Source organism: Cebus imitator, unplaced genomic scaffold (genome assembly GCF_001604975.1).
Source record: "Cebus imitator isolate Cc_AM_T3 unplaced genomic scaffold, Cebus_imitator-1.0 Scaffold57, whole genome shotgun sequence".
NCBI lineage: Eukaryota > Metazoa > Chordata > Mammalia > Primates > Cebidae > Cebus > Cebus imitator.
The window spans coordinates 5,663,927-5,687,320 of NW_016107372.1; the positions used below are offsets into that span (position 1 = coordinate 5,663,927).

The 23,394-nt window shown below is 34.5% G+C and overlaps 1 protein-coding gene across 4 annotated transcripts in view; it reads right to left on the reverse strand.

The window, feature by feature from the left end:
* Positions 1-3,906: 3,906 nt before the first annotated feature.
* Positions 3,907-23,394, reverse strand: part of NYAP2 (neuronal tyrosine-phosphorylated phosphoinositide-3-kinase adaptor 2) — a 305,362-nt gene continuing 285,874 nt past the window's right edge. For all 4 annotated transcript variants that reach the window (XM_017529148.1, XM_017529147.2, XM_037738758.1 and 1 more), the window contains one exon: positions 3,907-9,251. In XM_017529148.1, coding sequence (XP_017384637.1) covers positions 9,024-9,251 — 228 coding nt within the window. In that variant the 3' untranslated portion in view covers positions 3,907-9,023. The remainder of the gene's footprint in view (positions 9,252-23,394) is intronic.

The window sequence follows — 23,394 nt, forward strand, 5'->3', positions numbered from 1 at the left end:
AGAAATATTTATTCAGTGAATGAAATAAAGTAATTTAATATGTTAACTTTATATTTATACAAAAAATTATTGGCTATTAAAATAAAAATAAATGTGGATTTTTAAATTGAAGTGTTATGAGCAGCACCTTTTAAGGACCCCTGTGAAAAAAATATTACAAAAGAATAGAGTATTGAGGCACAAGTGCCCAGTGGGATTAGACATTTTAACTTAATATCAAGTCTCTCTCTCTCTCTCTTTTCTCTTTCTTTAATAAATGTGATATCATACGGTATCTTCATAAAGAAAGACAAAAAAAATTTGGATTGATATATTCCCTAACACAAGAAGGCAACAATAGTTACCTTAAGGAAAATCAACAAACAAAATCAATTAAAAAGCCAACTTAACTATTTGACCCTAGAAAACTAATTTGTCCTTCATAGAAATCAGCTAGAAGATTGATAAGCAATTATCAATGACAAGGACTTTAGCAAACATAAGTCCCCTACACTGATCTTTGGTACCTATTGAAGTTCATTCTATTGTAGAGAAAAATACTGCTTTTTTAGTGATGAGTGTATATACCTAAGTTAGATGAGTCACTTCCATTCAGGCTACATGGAACTGCATAGTGATTAAAATGTCTTTGAGTCTTTGCATATGATGAATAGCAAACTAATAAAAATTAATTTAAATGAGAGTCTATGTTGCACTGGTTTTGTTTTCGATTCATATAAGCCTGGTTTGAATTTCCACAATCAATTGCTATTGTGTATTAGTTTGGAAAAGTTTTCTAAACCTCAGCATCTTTACCCAGAAAATGAACATATATGTGGGGTTGAGGTGAGAATTAAGGAAGATATCTTGAAAACTTAGTTCAGTGTTGGCATAAAGTAAGAAATAAATTGTAGTGTTCATTACTATTGTCATTGTTATTAGTCTCACATTATAATGAGTTATACACTCATAAGTAGTGATACTAGGATATCATTGCATGCATTTTGTGAACTAGAATTATTCTGGATTGGTTTTATCTCATTCTCTACCTTAGTTTCATTCTTGCTAAAATTCTCACACATTGCTAATGTATGTCACCTTGCTATATTTGCACATAAATAACAATTTCTTTATTTGGATAAAAAGTGGGATTTAAATAAATATATAGATGAATAAATATAGATATAAAACTGCCTAAATAATGCTCACATGTATATATAACAATTCTGCCCTATAAATTATAAAGTGTCCCAGGGTCTCATCCAATATTTGTTTCATATAATGAGAGAGAAGAGCAGAAAATATAACCTCAAAAGAATATATAACTCAACTAGAATCGAAGCTTTACAAGTGTACTGATTTTGGCCTGTTATGCCCAGAACAGTGCTTGGTGTACAGGTGAACTTCAGTTAATATTTGTTGAATAAATACATAAATTAAATAAAAGAACATTTTCTAGTAGTTTTATGTGCAAAGCAATTAGCCAGGCACCTTGGGGAATACAAGATTTACAACAAATAAATGTAGCTTCTCTTTCTGTAACCCACCATGTAAGTAGAGAAGAGAAATTCTCAACGAAATAAACATTATAAGTCAGATGGCATTGTAATGAAGACCCGAGCACAATGCCATGTATCAAGGTGGAGGGGGAGGGTGCTTGAGGGGTGTACATTAATTCCAACTGAGGAAAAACATGATAGAATCCTAATACTTTTATCCACAATTCAGGGCACTTGACACTAATTTCTAAGCAGTATTTCGAATAATTTTAACATAAACCTACCCTCATGAAAAATATTGGCCTCCTAAAATGGGAGATGTGCACCCAATCACAAGGAGTTGATTTAACCAAAAGCTGAGACTTTTTTTTCACACCACTCTTTACCCTGAAGTACCTCAAAGTCATTTTGATGAGGAGGGTTATGAAGTGGTGCATTCTTGTGTTTGGCCCCGTGGCTGAAATGTTATTTCTGGGGGAAATGATACAATTTCCAGTGTTTGGGACAGAGCTGATTCTTTAATATAGCTTTCTCAGCACCAACTTCATATTCTAATCCCTTGGAGGGGTTATGGGAAAGAAGGAAGAAAAAGGAAAAAGGTAGAGGAGAAAAAGAAGAAAAAATTGCCTAGCCCTAACCCCAAACTAATAAATAATAATCTCTAAGAGAGGGGCCAAGACCTCAGCATTAAATAAAAATCTGCCAATAATGTAATATGTTGCCATGATTGAAAGCCACATTTGTCTAAGACAATGCATCTCAAACTTTGCTGGGCGTAAGAATCATCTGTATGGCTTGCTGAAATGGGATTCATGAGCCTCGGCCCAAAGATCTATTTGGGATAAAGTTCAAGGTTTTTCATTCTAACAAGTCCCAAGATTATGTTATGCTGTTGGTCTGTGAAGCAGTCTTGGAGTAGCAATGCTCTAGGCAATGGCTACCAAAGGCTCCCTAAATACAGGCAGAGAATCGAGTTGCCAAGGAGTTGCTGCTCAAAGGATGATCTATGGACAGGCAGCATCAGCACCTCCTGAGATCTTGCTAGAGATTCCAACTTTCAAACTCTTCTAAAACAGAACCTGTATGTCAACAAGATTCTCAGGTGGTAAGCATGAACATTCAAGTGTGAGAAGCAATGCTTTAATACTCAAATTTGATTGTATATTGGACTCACCTAGTAGATTTTTTAAAACTGCCAGTGCCTGTGTACTGCTCCAGGAAGCCTTCTGGACATTGACACTTTTTAAAAGTTGACCAAGTTATTTATTTATTTATTTTTTTGAACAGCAAGGTTTGAGAAAACCTTGTTCTACAAGACATGATGTGAGGTGATGTTATGCAAAATTTTCTCCAAAATTATTTTCTTCCAGTCTCCTGGTTAGTCACATTGCCTGACATTCTACTAATAGATATTCACTCATGCATGTTAATAAGAATCTTCTCAAATACAAATCACTATAGGAGGATGAACATTGTTTTATCAGTCATTCACAACATTGTGTCAACATAATTTAATTAAACTCTGAGATCACTGAGCTAGAAAAAATGAGTTGTAATGGAGGTTGGGAGAATGGGAGAAACCAATAATTTCAAGCATTAGGGAGCTTATTTGATGTACTGAGATGGATGGAAGTTTGGACTGTTGATGGTGGTGAGATGGATAGCTTAGTTCTTGTTCAACCAAAAGGTAGAGTAGCACACTGAACATTTGAGTAGCTGGAAGAGTGGGACTTAACAGTGAGAATAAATTTCTTTCTTTTTATGAAAAGAACATGGAAATAATTGGTGAGAAATTATGAAATTATAATTATTTTGAGATTGGATATAAAAAAGAGTATGTAAGTGGCTGACGTAGTAGCCATTGGAAACTATTATAAGTTTCTGCTTTATTTTGCAAACATTTTTTGTCAACTGACTGAGCTCCAGAATCTTGTCATATATTTATCATGCTCCATAATATTTTAGTTATTGATATCCCAGCAACATCATACACACCGATTTGCTCCTTATTTAAGCCAGGTTAACTCTAAAAGTATGACTGAATGAATATGTTAAGTATCCCTCCAATAAATATCTTGTCTACATACACAGGTCTAGGATTGCCAGAATTTTCTCTTTCATGCCACCAGACACCTTAGATACACTCTGAGTCATTTAACTGGAATTAGGTACATATGGAAAAAAGAGAAGCATCAGTGTTCCTCTTACTTAATGGATCACCTTGAAGGAGAAGGCAAGCAGTGATTAAGGACAAATTGGGGATCACATAACAAATTAAAAAGTCTAGACCCTCAATACTCACCAGCATCAGTCTTCTACAATGCATGCAATCTCATGGTCAACTGCAGAAGTGAATAATGTAGGTACATTTCTTTGAAAAAGTTATGTTGTTTCTTGATAAATAAATACCAGTAACAACAAAATCAACTAATTTAAACTATTGCTTTTATTATAATTACACGGGAGCACAAATAAATAAGCACAAAAAGTATTGTAAAATATTGTCAATGCACTAAAGAAAACAATTTATTTTCAAACAACATCTGGTTACTTCAGTAGTATCAAAGTACATTTATAATTACATGTTACTTAAAAAAATCAAGTACAAAAATTAAGAGACATTAAAACATCAGTGTTTATATTATTACATATATAGAAATGGCTAATAACACATGAGTAGAGAAATCTGTTATCTAATGCTTATTTGCACAATTTTTCAGGCACATACCTGACATTTCTAATGAATTATGAAAAATGCAATATGACATTCAGATTTTTAGATATGGTAAACATGTTATATTGGAATGGATGTTAAATGGTTTTCTTTAAAAACCCTGTCTTTTAAAAATGTAGTGCCATTATCCACTAAAAAACATGTTATTTTATATCATCTTCTCATAGCTATTTGTTCCAGTTTTCTGAAAGAGCAAGAAAGTAAACATACAATTGCTAAATACGTAAACACATTTTTAGTGCAAGATAACAAGACCTGTGACTTTACTGTGCTTTGTTTTTTATAATCACAGTGCACTTTACACAAGTTGCTACACTATAAATGTTAACTTAAGGAGTTCCAGTCAAAAGAAGTGCATACTAAACATTTTCATATATATTATATACAGTATGTATACTGTACGTGGGTGAATACATGTGTAAATGTAGATGCTTTTAGGGTGGGCAAACCCAGTTATATTTGGGAACAATTGAACACTTGCAAAGAATTTTCACATATGGATAGTTGAGATAAATCCAACAGCATTTCTTTGAAAAAAATTCCCCTTAAATTTGAAACTTCATAATATTTAAAGGGAAATGTAATCAGACATTATTTTTTTCATATTACACACATTTTGCAATGTAATTGACCCAAATATCAAAGAGTTTTAAATCATCCAAACCCCAAGTCATAATGTTCAAGTCCAACATGGCAAAATGTGTTATCGTTTTAATGATTTACATAGACAGCAATACATATTATATATGCAGACATCGAGGCTTACACATAAACGTATTCTATACTTCGACATTCAGTTTAGTATGTTTAGTATTGTAGCTTGACTATACACTTGATCTGAAAAAAAAGGAGAATGCCATATGTAAACACAATTGTATATCTTCTTAAAAACAATTGGCTTTATTTTGAAAATATTGATGATTGCATAATTAAGCTCCTTGAAGGGTGGAATGACATTTTTTTCAATGTTTAACATGAATTGCTTTAGAATATTTTTAATGCCTGATACATAAGTTTCTCAATAATGAATTGCTAAATAAATAATAGACTAATAACAAATTCTCCACATTCTACAATTAGCTGTCTACTTTGCACACATGGAAGATGTAGTGACATAATGTTAAATGCTATAGGTACCATTTTTCTTTTATTTCCATTTAAGTTTGGGACACAACAAATTGTGAATTACTATCTATTCTACTCCTAGTTCTTTGTAAGTGTGAATTACCTCTCATCTTGGATTATATACTGCTTAAATCATAGGAATCATTGTTTCTTAATTTCACATGTGAGTGTAGTTATTTTACAAGCTCTCTTCTACTTTAGGAAACTGACTTTTCTTAACATGAAGGTAATATTAAAATTCCCTTTGTATGTGCATTGTGTTGGTGTCTTATTTAATTAGTTGAAATGATAACCCAATAGCTTTATTTCATTTTATTGACTTGGTCACTAAATTTGCTAAAAGAAATCAAAATAAATTCCATGGATAGGCAAGATCCTACACCAAAATGTAGTAATAAAAACACTCTTTTATTCTCTAGAAGCATTCAAAGACACTTTTGTCACTATTTTGGAAAGTAAAGTTGTATCCAGTTGTCTCCAGACAATTGACATGTATTTGAATATATAATATTTTAAAACTACAAATTTTAATCTCCAGATGTTTTACTTTCCTAATTATTTTACATTGGTGGGTATTAATCTTCATTTACACAAATCCATCACATTTGACTCCAAGCTTGCTTCATTAGCACAAACAGGGGCGAGATGTGGGTAGTGTTTATATAAAAGACCACTCATACCTCAGAGGATGCTGGTTTCTGTGATTGGAAAAAATGCAGATCCTTATTTTTTATTTCCATCAGTTCTAAAGAAATTTATATCTTCTCTGCTAAGGAGTGTTTCACATATAAAAGCATCTTGTGACATCCAATAAAAATTCTGTTTCTAAGAAATTTGCTGTGAAAAGACCATTTTTCATAAGTATGAGCTCGTTCAACCTGACAACCATGCCATGAAATGATTTGTTCTTTGGCACTGCTAGAAATATGAGCTTTATTATGGCATAGTGTTCTGGCTATCTGTACATTATCTCCTGACCAAATTAATATATTGAAGTATCCTGGTTGATTACTGCCAGAGAGTCAGCTTATTTGTTTCTACATACTAACAACCTCCTTTTCTCCATTTAGAGAAACACTACACAAAGAGGAAATTGATTATGGAATGATTATTGCCACAAGGGACAACTGTATAGGCACAGAATAACAGTTCTTGAGTCAAATCTCAGTTAAGCCACTTTTCCAGACCTTTCAGTCACTTTCCAATTAAGGAGGCATTTATAGAAATAAATTTAAATGGTTGCCTAAAGTAAAATTTTCCAACAAGTTACCTCCTCAGAAAATAACGCATTTGAAAAAGGAGTGTACAAAACCTGGCCATAGCATGAGTTTGATAGAACAAATAGGAATGGTTTAATCCAACACAGATAGTTTTAGTACTTCTGTTTCCTTCTTGACAAATGGCCAACATTAAATAAATCTTCTGCCTAAATCAGAGTAATATTGGAAAGATAGGCATCTGAAAACACTCTTGCATCTCCCCACAGAAAGATGTTCCCTAAATGTAAATTTTAAGGGAGGGTTGATCATTACCATGCTGATCCTGAATATATGTTTCCTAAAGATGCTGAGAATTGATATCTTGTGTCTGACTGATAGGCTTGAGTATATGTGGTCATAAAAACTTAAATCAGGATAACAACTTGGGTCATAAACACATTTTATTTCCATTCTGATTTTATCTAAACACATTTTCATCACCCTTAGATTTGTGTTCCATAGATTCTTGGGTTTGAAACATAATCTATAGCTGGTGAAACATGCTGGCAGGATTTATTTAAGCTACTTAAGATCTCTTTGTGACCTCCTGCATTTGTGATTCTGGTTTTCTACCACCTCAATTATATAAGCAGAACCTACAACTTCAGTAAGCATTTTATGTATACAGTCCTCCCACTATTCATTCATGCACACACACACTCACACACACACACACACTCAAACACACACACCAACCATACACTGCTTCCACTTACCTTTTTCCTCATTCTTTCAGAATTCAAATTGGACATCAAAATACACATTAATTATAAAATATTAGAAAATCATGTTATAACATTGAAAAGACTTTTGAAAGAAACTATTACTGATAAAGCATTACTAGATTTGTAGCAATATAGATTACAAAAATTCTCTAACTCCTGTTATATTTGGTTTTATTGAGCAGCACTGAACTATTGCTGTCAATACCCTTACAAGAAAAACTGCTATGACAATAACTTCAAAAACACACCTTTTCTCTCAGAAATATAATACTAAATTGATTGTTAACAAAGAACCACATACTATCAATTTTAGGAGGCATAAATAGTAATTTAAATATACAAAATATATGTGATAGTTTCTTTTTTATTCATTCGTGACAATATTTATATTCAACTAACAAGTTCTTCTTAAAAGATATATATGATTTTTTTTAACTTAAATTTCACCACCACAAAATTGAATCTACCCCATCCCTCATCCCCTGCCTTTCCTGTTTCTTTCTTTAAACAAACTAAAATAAAAAGTGGTCATTAATCTTTGGTCATGGTGTCATAATCAATAAGAATGGGTGTGATGATCACATACAGAAGATTACGACCCGGAAATGTGGTGATAATCAGTTTGAAAAAAATAATAAGAAATACATTTTTGATTAATGGATCTAAATGTTTAGAAAGATTGCCATTTAATGTATTAAAATATGTAAACTGGTCTAGTTGAATGTTAATTTTTTCGTTTTCTTGGGGAAACAAGCATACACATGAAAAGTTACTTAAATATAGTAATTATGGTGGCTACAATGCCACTGGTCCCACTTTCTTGAAAGCTGTTATGCTCTTGAGCTATTAATTCCTTGTTCCTTCCATTGTCACAGTGAACCCTGGTCTCCTCCAATCAGATCAACGATGCAAGGCCACATGCCCCTAAAGTCATTTCCCAAGGAAATGTTTTCAGCTGGGATGCCCAATATATCCTAGTAACTTTCTCTGGAGTCTGACTACCCATTGCTTAGTTGTTACTGTCAGACTAATGGTTATTCTAACCACTGCCAGAGGTTACTAAAAAGAAATTCTTATAAAGCCAATGTAGCAAAAATATTGTTGTCAACGTAACTTGGATGTCCAAATTAAGCATCACATTTGCATTCATTTCCTGTCAAACCCTTGAAACTTAAAAAGCACAGATGCTTTTAACAAATATGATATTCAACTTCTACGTTACTAGCACCAGATCATATAATATGTGGTTGAACATGATTTGTAGTTGTGAGATCTTATACAGAAACCAAATGTGGGCAAGGAAAACAAACATTTTAAATGCAAAACTTAATAATAAAAGGCATCAAGGGATTACATATAAAAGAGATAACAAACCAGTTAATACTGAAATTATATCATATAGTAAACTCTTGATATTTCTGTAATTTATATACGCATAGTGTGTATTATTTCAGGTGTCACCCATAAACTAGTAAAATATTTACATTTTAATATCTTCTGGATTCAAAATAATCCGGGATAAATAAGTGTGCCTTCATTGCTAGGACATATGCATTTTATCTTGAACTTGCCACGAATAGGCACAGCTTCCCGTGGCATTCCACTCCCACAGAAAAGACATATAACAGTTCATTATCATATGTCCAAGTCGACCTCCCTCTTCATATTAAGAAATGTGGAGCTCACACCATCCTGCGCACACTCATATGGCAGTATCCCAGAATACCGTTTGCTGTTTAGAATAGGGCGGAGGGCTGTACTTCTTGGCACCTGTATTCTTCTTCCAGCTGGGCAAGATAGGCATGCTATCCTGTTTGCAAAGGCCCTTTTCCGTTTTCTGTCTAGCCTTTATTTCCTTGCACAAGCAACGCTTTTTCTCAATCATCTCAAGCATTGTATGGTCTCCATGAAACCACTGCATGCATGCCACCTAGCAAAAAAGAAAGAATGAACACAAAAGAAAAAAATGGAATGAAAGCATATTTCTTTTGCACTATGCTAGTAGTTTATTAGAACAATGTCACTGTTTCTATATCTCTTTTAAAAATTATTTTTTGTTTTGCGTTGTTTTAGACAAGGTCTCACTCTGTCACCCAAGCTAGAGTACAATGGTATGGTCACAGCTCATAGCAGCCACGACTTCCTGGGCTCAAGTTATCCTCCTATCTCAGCCTCCCCAGTAGCTGGGACTACAAGCACATACCACCATGTCCAACTAATTTTTTAAAAAGTTTTTTGGTAGAGATGAGGTCTCTCTATATTTCCCAGTGTGGTCTCAAACTCATGGGCTTAAGCAATCCTCCCACCTCAGCCTTCCAAAGTTCTGGGATTACAGATGTGAGCTACTGTGCTCAGTCCAAAAACTCTTAAGATTAATTAGGAAATAGAAATATAAAATTTCTTACAAAACAAAAATAAAAGCATGGAAACTAGAAACAAATTTTGTGCCTAAATTAGTAAACATCATGATATTTAACATAATTTGGGCATGAATATTTTTCAATATGTTCTGAAAGTTCATGATATGAAAAGTAAATGTTTTATACTTTTAAGCAATTTTCCAAATATTTACCTATAACATTATGTTGGCTCCATTGTCTTATTATTTCCCATATTTTAAAATTCAATTATTGGAATTACTTTTCAATGAGGTCTAATATGAATGTGATGTGTTTTAAAGATGTTAATAAATATTTATTTTATTCTCAAAATAATTTTTAAATACTTGGGTTTACTTATAAAGAGAATATAGTAGAATAGCTATTTTTAATAATTGTTTTCATCAAAATGATTTTAAGTGTACTCCATATGCTTAGAATGTAAATGCTTAAATATTTCTTTTGCAAAGAAGTTTTTGGTATAGTTTTGAATGCTTCCACAGATGTCTACATTAGAATCATTCGTCCCTATAGTCACACTGACAAGGATCCTAATCAACTTCAAAAAATTAGAAATATAGATTCATAAGGTCGTTGTGGTTACCAGGAGAAAGTTCAGTGGGGACTATATATTGATACACACACACACACACGCACACACACACACACACACACACACACACACACATATTAAACACTGCTTCCAGGTATATGTGGCACCATGTCTATCAGTAACTGTTCCTTGGAACAGAGCTAGCATGTTGAGTCTGTCACACAAGGACAGCAATAAAATTGGGCCCATGAGCTCTGCTAGGCTGGGGAAGCTCCCACATAATTGTTTAAGCAAATCTACTCTATAACTTGAAGCATTAAAATTGTGTACTTGAAGCCACTGAAATTGCTGTTGCAATTTTAGGGTGATAATTACAGCAAATACATAATGCTTACTCTATATCAGATTTCATTCTAAGAACTTTGCATAGTTTAATTCGTTTATTCCTCATCAAAATGCACTGAAGTCATAACATTTATTAACCCATAGTGATGAATAAAATGAGACTTAAGGTGATTTGATAACTCTCCCAAAGTTACAGAGCCAACAAATGACAGAGTCATGATTTGAACCCAAGCGTTTATGCCCAAAACCTAAGAGTTTATGTCCAACCCCTGTGCCTTTAACAACTACACTACGCTGCCTCTCAATGTATACACAGAACTAGAAAGGATTGGGAGCATGGATTAGTACAACACTCTAAGCAAGATGAGGAAGTTATATATCTAGTCCAAAACCAGGCAGGTAGGTTTTTGTGTTAACAAAGCTAAATTACATTCTCACAATTCCCAATCATTTAGGGAGAGGGCAGGACCTAGACCTAGAAAACATGGATTTAAATCCTGATGTGTCAAATTTCCGCAGGTCACTGGGCTTCTTGTTTTCTTTATCTGAATGAATGAGTTGATAAAGTTGGTGTGAGGTTTAAATAGGATAATGAAGGTCAATTCATTTTAAAAACAGGAAAGCATTGTCCAAGTCTTATTATTCTAACACTGATAAATAACTAGTAGTTTTTCACACCTACGCTATGCCAGTCATCTGCAAAGAGCTTTATTTTATATTAAATCCTCCCAGCCACACTGAAAGAATTTACCTTCATACTACAATTAATAAAACTAAGTCTCAGAAAGTTTAAGAAACTAGGTCATGATCACAGCTAATAAATGATACAGACCTATATCAAACTCAGGTCTGTCTGACTCCAAAGCTGATATTCTTTCTACTATATTATGTTCCACTGCCTGAATTTTACTTCAAAATTAAAATAATAGTCATTGTTGTATGTTTCACTGTTTCCAGATTCTACTCAAAAATACAACTATATTTGTGGTTTTATGAATGGGAATAAAAACTGCTTATTAAATAATTAAATCAAAGTTACTAGCTTGGATTTGGAGCCCAGAAGATGATACTCAGATGAATGCCTTGCTTATGCCTAATATGATAGAAAGTTCCTTGAAAAGATGAGCTGTATTTTATGTCTCTGGTGTCATCTAGTTCCTAGCTCAGAACCATGGACATGAGCATTCACTTTTTAAATAAAATTTTAGGTGTTCGTTGACTTAATCTAATGAATAAGTGTGTGTTCCAACAGGAGACTGTCAAAGTGGCTCAGAAATTTTTCAACAGACAGTATTTTATAACATGATAATCTGTACAATAAAAATGCAGCAACTCTATTTTGGTGAAAATGCAAGCAAAATTTATTAACTACAAACTGTCATAATGGAATTTATAACACAGAATTCCCAGAGGACAAGCTCCAAATCTCACGCATCTCAGTGGTCCCAACTTGTAGCACAGAGTCCTAGGCTCTCAATAAAAGTTTAATGAATTAGATAGAAGCCACCATCATAGAACAGTTTTTGTTGCCTCTCAAAAAAAAAAAAAATCCCGATAATCTTCTTAGTAAAATCTTCTGGGTTCTACACATTTCAACATCATTGCAAAACCTCCAAACTTCCTTAAGGCTCAATATTTCTTACAGCATCAGTTCCATATTTGTATTTATTTACTTGTCCAAACAAACATTAAGTCATATGTTACTTAATTCCCTCTAACATTTTTATGGTATAAATTGGCATGTCCAACTGAAAAATATCTTTTCTGCATTGCTTTGACAACAGTGTCACCAATATATTTCATGGTTGCATAACATTTCATATACATATATAGTATTGTATTATCCATAAAATATGTATTTTGTGTCAAAAGGAAATGCATGCTATATAGGTGCGTACATTTATTAATAGATTTCTTAAAACTCTAAAGACTAGAAGAATAAGGATAAAAATTATGAAGCTTGGAATTTAATTCTTTACATTTTTCTTTTACATTAAAATAGTTATATATCTACTTGATTGATAGAAATTGCTAAAATATTAGGAAAAGAAAATCACTTTTTTTTTTCCAGACTCACTCCATAATATTTAACTCTTATCTTTTGGAGACATGTATGGTGAGTGAGAAAGTGTTGCCCAATATGTGAAATTCCATGAAAAAAGCATTGCCTAATACATGAAAGATGGCTAGATATCAGATGATAATTCAAACTCAAGTTGCTGGAAGATTGCCAATTTGAAATACAAATATACATTTAAAAACATCTTAACAAATATATAGATTCTAGTATAGAATCTTCTTATTAAAATCTGCTATCAATTTGTTTGCATTTGAATTCCCCCCAAAATATTTCTATGTTAAGGTGTGACAAAGAAACATAGAATATAATTATATTATGGCAAGATACATCTGTTTCACATATTTATTTTTAAATAGCACATGTTTGCATGCATTTTTTTTTAATTCTCAAAATCAAACTCCAATGTTACTACTGTGGCCATTTTCATCATTGAATCCTTCCAAAAATATATCTAAATAATATTTTTTCTGATAGTAAGATGTTATGCTTTCATTCACCGTTTTGCATATAATAAATACCATATTTAACAAGCATATGAAGTATGTAAAGAATACTACTCATGAAAGATTGCATTGTTTTTCTACTTTTTTCTTTTATCACAAAATTCTTCATATTCTTTAAGAAAAAATATGTGTAAAATCCCATTCCATCGCTCCCTGGAGTTGAAAGAACTCTAGGAATTGACTATTACAACAAATTTGAAAGCAAGCCCAGTAAATAAACTCTTATAGTTTAGTTATTTAATTCAGTGGCTTTATTTCTTATCTTTAATCCAAAGGCATTTATCATACTATATATCCCATGAAGAAAGAAAAAAACACATACACAGGTAGGTAAGTACACATCAAAAGATAACTGTAGGACAATCTCTAGGACAAGATTTTTATTCTACCATGATTCATCAGAAGCAATATTCTTGGATAATAAGTTCATGGAAATAAAATCAAATGAAGCTTCCTGTCAAGGAGGTGAAATTTCAATCTCCACTTCTTATATGGAGGCTACACACAGTGACTTCTTCCTAAAAAGTATCGTATGGAAAGCGAGGAGGGAAGCAACTATACATTGGGGGAATCTGCTGTTAGGTCTGAACGGTTCTGCCCCCTTAAAATTCTTATGTTAGAGTCTTAACCTCCAAGGTGATGGTACTAAAGAGCGGGACCTCAAGGTGGTTGGGAGATGCATAGGACTAGTACCCTTATAAAATAGGCGCAAGAGAACGCCACCCCTTCAACCATGCTGCTGACACAGCAAGAAGTCAACAGTCTGCAGCCAGGAAGAGTGTCTTTGCCAGATCATAACCATGCTGTCATGTTGCTCTTGGACTTCTCAGTTTCCAGAACTGTGAAAAATGCTTTCTGTTGTTTATAAGCCACCCAGTTTATAGTATTTTGTTCTAGCAGCCCAAACGGACAAGACATCTGGAAAACACCACCTCCAACAGGTGATCAACAGTGGTGAATTATACTGGTAGTATGTATCTTTGTTATAATGTGATGAGAACAGAGGCACTTTTTATCTCTGCCATCTTCCTCCTCAAAACCCGTAACTCCACTCAAATCATGGGAAAAACACCAGAGAAACCTAAATTGAGAGACAGTATACAGAATACCATACCAGTGCTCCTCAAAGCTGCAAAGGGCATCCAAAATAAGAAAAGTCTGAGAACTGTCACAGCCTAGAGGAGACTAAGGAGACCCAATGACTAAGTGTAATTAATTTCCATGCTATCCTGAAAGGGACTCTGGAGGAGGAAAAGAACACTGGATTAAAAACTAAGAAAATAGGAATGAAGTATGGATTTAAGCTGATAATGATGTATCTATATTGATTCATTTGTCAGGACACCTGAACCATGATAATATAAGATATTAACAATGGGAGAAACAATGGGTGTGGAATATGTGGGAACCCACTGTACACTGTAACTCTTCTGTAAATGAAAAACACTATTCTAAAATTAAATATATATATATATGTACACACACATATGTGTGTAAATGCATGTATGTATATGTGTGTGTGTGTGTGTGTGTGTTTAACGATCAAGTGAAAAGACTATATTCTCTCCAAATGTTAATTTTAACTGTATCTTTCATTATTTAAAAGGCAGCAACATGGTATTATGGAAAGAGTTAAATGACTTGATTGGGATACTGATCATTGTGTGACATTGAAAAGTCATTAATATCTCTGAATTTCCTAAATACTATATATTGAATGAACATTGATACATAATTCATACATGCATAGTATATAAATTTATATATGCTTCACATATACATTTTATGGATATTGTACTATGTATATAATGCATATTGCTACACACTTCACACTTTACATGGTTGTAGGAGGCAGGGAGCTAAAGCATATAAATGGAGAAAGCCTCAAATGTAAAAATTTCATCTAATGTTCCCTCAGTGCAACAGGAGTAACATAAATGAGAAAGAGTCTTTAGTTCACTTCAATAATTACTTTCTCTAAGAAATAAAATTAAGTACTTCCTGAGATTAAGAGTATATTTTCTCAAAAGAACAAAGGAATAGGAAGGCAGTGCAATAATAAATCTCCATAATATTTATTTAAAATATTCAATTTTCCCAAGTAGATAAATCATAAAGAGAAAAAAATACTCTGAAATAATCACTTGGAGCATTTTACTATTGAGAATGATACCAAAATAAAGCTGATACAAGCATGCATAACTCCATTGGTTTTCATTTTTGTGCCTCATTAGTTAGCATGTGAAAAACAATAATTTATCAAAGGCCTAGGAGACAGAATCCAATGCCAAGCAAGCACCTTGTTAGCCTTGGAATTAATTTCAGCTGGGAGTCTTGAGGCTTGTGAGAGTAAAATTTAATTTCTTAAACAATAAACACAGCAATCAATACTAATTTTCAGATGATCTGGGGCAACATTACCAATCCTGTGCTGCAGTCTCTGGACCAATTTCTCCAACCTGCATTGACCATTTGTGAGAAATTATCATTTCCTGCATAAGGAGTATAAGTTTAACTTGGCTGGAAAGGAAGCTGGAGTTCCCAAAGTTCTCTAGATTTTGTCTTTAAGAGAAGTTTCTCCGGGAGACCATGGATAGCATTGATGAGGGAACAAGGAAGAGAAGGCATGAAAGTCAGCGGGTGTGACTCAAGAAGGGGAAGCAACTTCTTCAGAAATTACGGGAGGTAGCAAGTCACCTGCAACTATGCTAGCCCTGTCTTTAGGAGTAATGAGGTGAGCCAGAGGTGTTATTGCTCTCATTAAAAATGTTCTTCCTCTCCCATGTAGTAGGCAAAGGGGTTGATTCTTGAATTATAAAAACACACAGGAAAAAATAAGCATGTGAATACCATGGCTTTTTTATATGTATCTTCAAGACAGGGTTTGGCAAATTACAATCCACTGGCCATATATACAGTCCACTGCCTGTTTTTGTACCACCCATGAGCAAGAATTTGTTTTATATTTTTAAATAGTTGAAAAACTAAAATGAAGAATATTTCATGACACATGGTAATTACATCAAATTCGAATGGTGGTGTATATAAATCAAGATTTGGGGCACACAGATGTACCTATTTGTTGACGTACTGTCTACAAGGTAGAACTGAGTAGTCAGGATAGAGACCATAGGCTCATAAAGCTGAAAATACTTAGAACCTGGCCCTTCACAGGAAAAAAAGCGTTAAACTCTGCATCAGTGTAAGATAAAAAAACAATTAATAAAATTATAACTAACCACTTTGCCATGATGCATAAACTATCTGAAAAGGTCAAATAAATAGTATGCTAGACCTATAAAAAGTCAGATAATAATATTTAATTAAACATATAAAAACTTGTTAAATTTCCACTCACCTGCACCCTGATAAATGGGTTTTGGAGCAAACTACTCTTTCCTAAACGTATTTTCAACTTAAGTAAATGATCACGTAACCCTTAAAATAAGTATCTATTAGAATTGTCTGATAGAAGGAAGACAGGATAATGTCAGTATTGGTGCTATATAAAGAACTATAAAACAAAATCAAGAGTGTTGATTCACATGTGCTTATAATATTTTTCATATTGAGTTTGGCCCATTAGATTAACCAGAAATGATGAAACCTAGATTTGAAATCAGTGCTATAAATTAATTTAGAAAAATTATCTGGGCATGTCAATTACATATTTTATAATTCCATCATTAGAAGGAAAAGCAGTATGTTAGAATTAAAGACATAAACTGGTTTAAATTGTATAGATAAGAGATTTAATACTAGGTCAACTCTTTTTAATAACCCTGCAGAAGTTACTTAATTGCCTGTGATGTGTTACTGTGGTGACTTAACCTGAAAAATATAAGTTTAATTTGGGAACTTTCCCCCTAATTTTAGTTATAATATATACATAATATTTTTGGAAGGTATGGGTCAACTTTACATAGTTTGGCCAACAAAATAGCCCTCAATAAATCTTTTGAAATTGATATAACATAGAGCTGGAAGGATTATAGCTTTCTGTACTTGTCAGCATATTGACTAATAAAATTGCTTTCTTTTGTTGTTAGTTTTCTTTTTTTGAGACAGAGTCTTTCTCTGATGCCAGGTTGGAGTGCAGTGGCACAATCTCGGCTCACTGCAAATTCCATCTCCCAGGTTCAAGCAATTCTCCTGTCTCAGCCTCCCGAGTAGCTGGGACTATAGGTGTGCACCACCACACCAAGCTAATTTTTGTATTTTTAGTAGGGACATGGTTTTACCATGTTGTCCAGGATAGTCTCGATCTCCTGACCTTGTGATCCACCCACCTTGGCCTCCCAAAGTGTTGGGATTACAGGTGTGAGCCACCGCACCCAGCCAAAATTCGTTTCTTAATTAACAAATCACAAGTCTTTCAAATGATCATCACACAGAAAAAAAAGTGTTTTTAAATGAGCATATTTGACTCATGTATCTGTTATAAAATAATTGATATTTTGGAAACGTTTAGAGTCAATCTAACTTCTTATAATATTTTATGCTAAATGTTTAAAAGGAACAGTCAAGTAATTCATGAGGATTTACAATTATAGACACCATTTATGCCACTTTAAAAAGTATAAGTTCAAATCTAGGAAGATGATTCTGCACTAAATAATATTTCTCCTTTTTATGAAGGCCATATGAGGCTATTTGAATGATAATCTAAGTGAGCAATACCAAAATAGTAGGAACTCTTCAATTCCATTGGGCCAGATTTGATTTTAGGCTTTCAATCTCATTTTAATGATGTTGTACAAGTTATTTAACTGGCTTTCTTGCATAAACATGACAATTAGGGATTATATATAAAATGTACCTAACTTTCCGACTTTAATATTATTTGAAATAATATGCACCTTTGTTGTAGCTTTAGGTTTTTCTATAGTTTTCCACCTGTATTTTTTTCCATCTTTAACTTTGATCTACTGATCAGGTATTTCTTTAATTATCACCTTGTAATTTTCCCTCATTTATCAGCACTGTTGACTCAAAACATATATTTTATGAAAATATTATTAGGCAATTCTACACCTGAAGCAGGTACTGGAATTGCAGTACTTATTTCCCATATCTAAATTTAGTTTTGAGATATAGATATATTGAGAAAATGAGAACCACGTCTTGATTTCGGAATTGCTTTAGAATGCAAAATTACTGGTACACATTAACTCCTGCTCTTCTTTTTCCAGATCTAAAGATCACCCTTGATGTATAGTCTCTGATCAACTACTAGGCACATAATAACAAACATCACATGTTAATATTTTAAGTTATGTATACTATTTATTTTTATGTATCTGGGCTTGCTTACCTTACTAATTGCATAAAACTCACTCATCAAGAAGATTTAAAAGTTATAAATGAATAAGACTTACGATTACATGATTATAAAGAAAAATAGTTTTAAATTAACATCTATAGCTCATTTTCTCTGCCTGTAAAAAGAGGAAAACACCTAACTCTTCAATTTTATGATAATGTCCTTTAAGCAAGACTCACATCACAAAGTACTTTCAGGGATGAAGGTTGGTTTCAACTACCATGCTAAACAGTGACAATTATAGCTTATTTCAAGCTCCTAATACAATGCACATCCCTTTTTAAATATGTATGTGTGTGTTTGATTTTCTATTTTCAGGCCAGGCGCACTGGCTCACACCTGTAATCCCAACACTTTAGGAGGCCCAGGTGGGCAGATCAGTTGAGGTCAAGACCCACCTGACCAACATGGTGAAACCCTGTTCTCTACTAAAAGAACAAAACTTAGTGAGGCGTGGTAGTGCCTGCCTATAATCCCAGCTACTAGGGAGGCTTAGGCAGGAGAATCACTTGACTTGGGAGGCAGAGGTTGCAATGAGCCGAGATCATGCCACTGCACTCCACCCTTGGCAACAGAATAAGATCGTTTCAAAAAAATAAAGTTGATTTTCTATTTTCTTAAGAGACAGTATAAAATGGATAAGATGACCTGTTTTTTTTAATCATTTATTATGTGTGAGATCAGAATAATTGACCTAATCTTTTCTTTTTTTGATCTGTAAAATGAAAATAAAATCTCAGGTTTCTTGAGAAGATAAAATGTCCTAATTTGGCATCTACTGAAAAGTGGACACTCTTAAAAATAAAAGTTTCTCTACTCCAGTAGACAAGGAGCTCTTTGAAGCCAGGGACTCTGTTATTAATCTTCATATTCTTAGCTTTTAGCACAGTAAAATTATGAAGTAAATGTTCATAAAATGAATGAATGAATGAATGAATAAACAAATGTTATACTAAGTGAAACATTTTCTAATTGTTTTCAGGAAAGGTGCTTTTGAAATCCTTGACTTCATGAACGAGTTCATTCCACTTTGGATCAACTGAATCCAACATTACCTCAAATTGTGCAGAGTTAACAAAAATACTGCCTGGGCTTTACTAACCTCAGGAGGCATCTAACCTGAAACTCAGTCCTTATCATCATGTGAGTTATACCTGGGTGTTCTTTGGCTCAGAACATCTCTTTTTCAAACTCTGAACATCAATCCTTGGCCCTTTGGCTGAAGTTGAGACATAAATCAATGCTACCTAAGCCTTAGTATGCATTCAATCAAGCAAGTTTGCAACTCCCTTGGGAGTTTATTAAAGTGTTAACTCTTAGGCACCAATATCAGAGAATCTGACTTTAAATCTAAATAAGGTGGGTCTTAAGCAGCTACAGTTTTATTAGGCTTCCTAGAGATTCTGATGGATGATAGGCTGACATTTTGAGAGATGCCCCAGTACTAGTTAAAGATGATAACAGGTTATACTAACTCAAGAGGGCACAGAAACATTCTCTCAAGATCTGACCCTTCTCATTCTCTGTCCATACATACTGGGCACAAATGCAAGTAAAGAATCAATTGAAATTTTGAGAGAAGTCAGACAGATTTTTGTTTTAGCAAATTATTTCAAGTATAGTCTATCATTCTGTGTATATTTATAAAAGTATACATGTATCTGTATGCATATTTACACATGTATATATTATTCATGATTAAATCATTGAATCATTTTACAGATCTCTTACAAACTATTAATCAAATTTTGGCGGATAAATGAAACTTAGACCTTTCTGTCATTGTTGTCATCACTACCATTGTCTACATCTTAATTATTATCAAAATCCTGGACAAAATAACCAGAGTGTTTCCCCGCAGTGGGCAAGCCACTGTTTAAGCACTATGTCTGTTCCATCTTAGCTCACCTCCAAATCGCTTACTCACTGGTAGAACCTCCATATACTTGTGTACTGAAAATACATTACCCACTCTGGGTACAGCATCAAAAGAAGTCCTGAAGGTAAATTTTTAAAATTTTATTTCATCAGCCACACTATAGATCATTTCAGTAAACACTGTTCCTCAGTTTCATGGTAGCAGATAAATATAGTACAGTAATCCTTCCATACATATTTATGCTTCTCTAAGTATATTCACAAGTATGGTAAGATGTTAGTGTCTCTTGACTGAGTTACATAAAAGTGTTAGCTGACACACTGAATTGGATTAGGAGAAAAACACAGGGAGAAAGTCTTCATCAGGGAAAAAAACCAGGAATGATTTTCATTCCACTATGAAATAAGATACTAATTGCATGAAACCATCATCGTTTTACAAACTCTTTGCTGTAGCGAAATTTTAGAGCATAAAATTTCAACATCTAGAAAATACAACACATTTGCATATTACAAGATGGCAATTAATGCAAAACAGAGTAAAATGTTAACTTTGTATCTCTTAGGAGCAGATGCAAAGTGCAAATAGGAAGTGTATATGATTTAGCACATGTTCTCTGGTGAAACGCTATGACCAGACATACAATGAAAATCTACCCATCCAACAGCCCACCATCCATCCAGGTGTGAGTGACATGGCATTTGCTTCTTTATGCGTGTATACAGAGCATCCATATAGGTGAAATAAGTAAATTATTATAAGTAAAGGTACAGAAAAATAAAATGACAGATAAAAAATCATCATGTTGCATGAGAAAGAGTTGATTTGTAACTTAATTCTTGTGTGCCTGAAATTGGCTGAAAACTTTGTTGCATTAAAATTTGTATAAATTTGTGAATAATGTCTTATGCATAAGTGATATGTGATCCAATATACTTATATATTACACTGTAAGCTGAGGCTTTTGAGAAGAAAACTGATTCACGCTAAAATATATTAAGAAAAAATTTATGTCCACATATAGAACCATAGTATAAGCTTTAAAAAGCAATATATGATTCTTGCTTTAGCTTTTTACTGTTTCATGATTATAAAGTCTTTGCACTTGGAGAGTAAAAATGACTATAGAAAAAAATATGATTTATTATTTTCCAATAAAGAAGACACAACTTATTTCTCAGTAATTAAACTAAGTAATTACTACAAATACAATTTCACCTATTAATCGATTAAACTAATTGTTTATAATAAAGAAAGAATCCTCTGAGAAGATTCCTGAATTAATTTATACATTTTTAAATTAGCAAGAATTCTTTAACTAGAAAGCTGTCTAAAGAGATATTCCCTGAAGGAACAAGCAGTATTACAAGATAAAATTCAATTATAGCAGAGAGGATCCAAGATGGCCGTTTAGGAACAGCTCAGGATTGTAGCTCCCAGTGAAAGTGCAGAGGGTGAGTGGACATATTTATTGCCCACAGACTAGGAAATTCCCAGGTGGAGGAGCTCCACGGGTCGCCAGCACAGCTGTTTCAGCCAGCGCAGCTGTGTCCGCCAGCGCCACTGCTTTGCCCCGCGTGGATGCTTTGTCAGTACCCCAGAGCAGCAGTTCTCCATACAAAATACACCGGTCTGGTGCCCCTTTGGCTGGCAATTGGAGCCACGGGAAGTCGCCCATTCATCTGTTTAAAAAGGGGGACTGAGCAGGGAACTAGGACAGTAGATTCCAGGACAAAAAAAGCACCATGAATCTCAGTGCCCCTGTTTAAGCCAGCACAGTAAGCTGTTGCATGGGAAAAAACACACACCGCGGCGCCTCTTCAACAGGCGACTGGAACACCAACTTAAAAAAAAAAAGAAAAAAGGTTCTGAGGCAGGGAGCCAGGCGATCAGGCTTGGCTGGTCCCACTCCCACAAAAGAACAGCAATCAGAAACTCTCTGGATTGAGAGTTTCACAGCAAGTGCAGCTGAACCCGGGACGGTCCAGCTCTGTGAGGGAGGGGAGTCCACCATTACCGAGGCAGCCCGCCACCACGGAGGTAGTCAGCCAATGCTGAGGCAGTGCACTGTTGCCAAGGCAACCCGCCATTGCTGAGGCAGCCCGCCATTGCCAAGGCAACCCACCACTGCAGAGAGGCTCTGCCTTAACAGAGGCGGGCCACCATTGCCGAGGCAGTTCTAACTACACCCATATAAACAGGACTGCAGGGAAGTTCACTCGGGAGCTTGGTGGAGCCCACAGCAGCTCAGCAAAGCCTCTACAGGCAGACAGTGACTAGGCTGCCTCCTTGCTGGGCAGGGCAGCTCTGAAGGAAAAAAAAAAAAAAGAGAGAAGGCAGCAGCGTAACGGAAACTCATAAAGCCCTAAATCCCTGGGACAGAGTGCCTGGGAAGAAAAAGCGGTTTATGAGTTCTGCTGCAGCAGACCTAAACGTACCTGCCCAGCAGCTATGAATGAACAACAGAGCTCACAGCTCAGCATTTGAGCTCCTATAAAGAAGAGACCGTCTCCTCAAGCAGCTCCCTGACCCCTATATATCCAAAGAGCCATCTCATAAAGGAGAGGTCAGATTGACACTTGGTGGTATCCTTCTGGGACAAAGATAGCAGAAGAAGAAAACTGGTAACAACCCTTACTGTTCAGCAGCTGCTGCAGGTGAACCCCAGGCAAGCAGGGCCTGGAGTGGACCTCAGCAGACCTACAGCAGAGGGGCCAGACTGTCAGAAGGAAAACCAAGAAACAGAAATTACCACATCATCAACAAACAGAATGTCCACTCAGAGACCCAATCTGAAAGCCAGCAACTACAAAGTCGACAGGTGGATAAATGCTTAAAGATGGGAAGAAACCAGCGCAAAAAGGATGAAAACACCCAAAACCAGAACACCTCTCCTCCTACAAGGGATCACAACTCCTTACCAGCAAGGGAACAAGGTTGGATTGAGAACGAGTGTGATGAAATGACAGAATCAGACTTCAGAAGGTGGGTAGTAAGAAACTTCTGTGAACT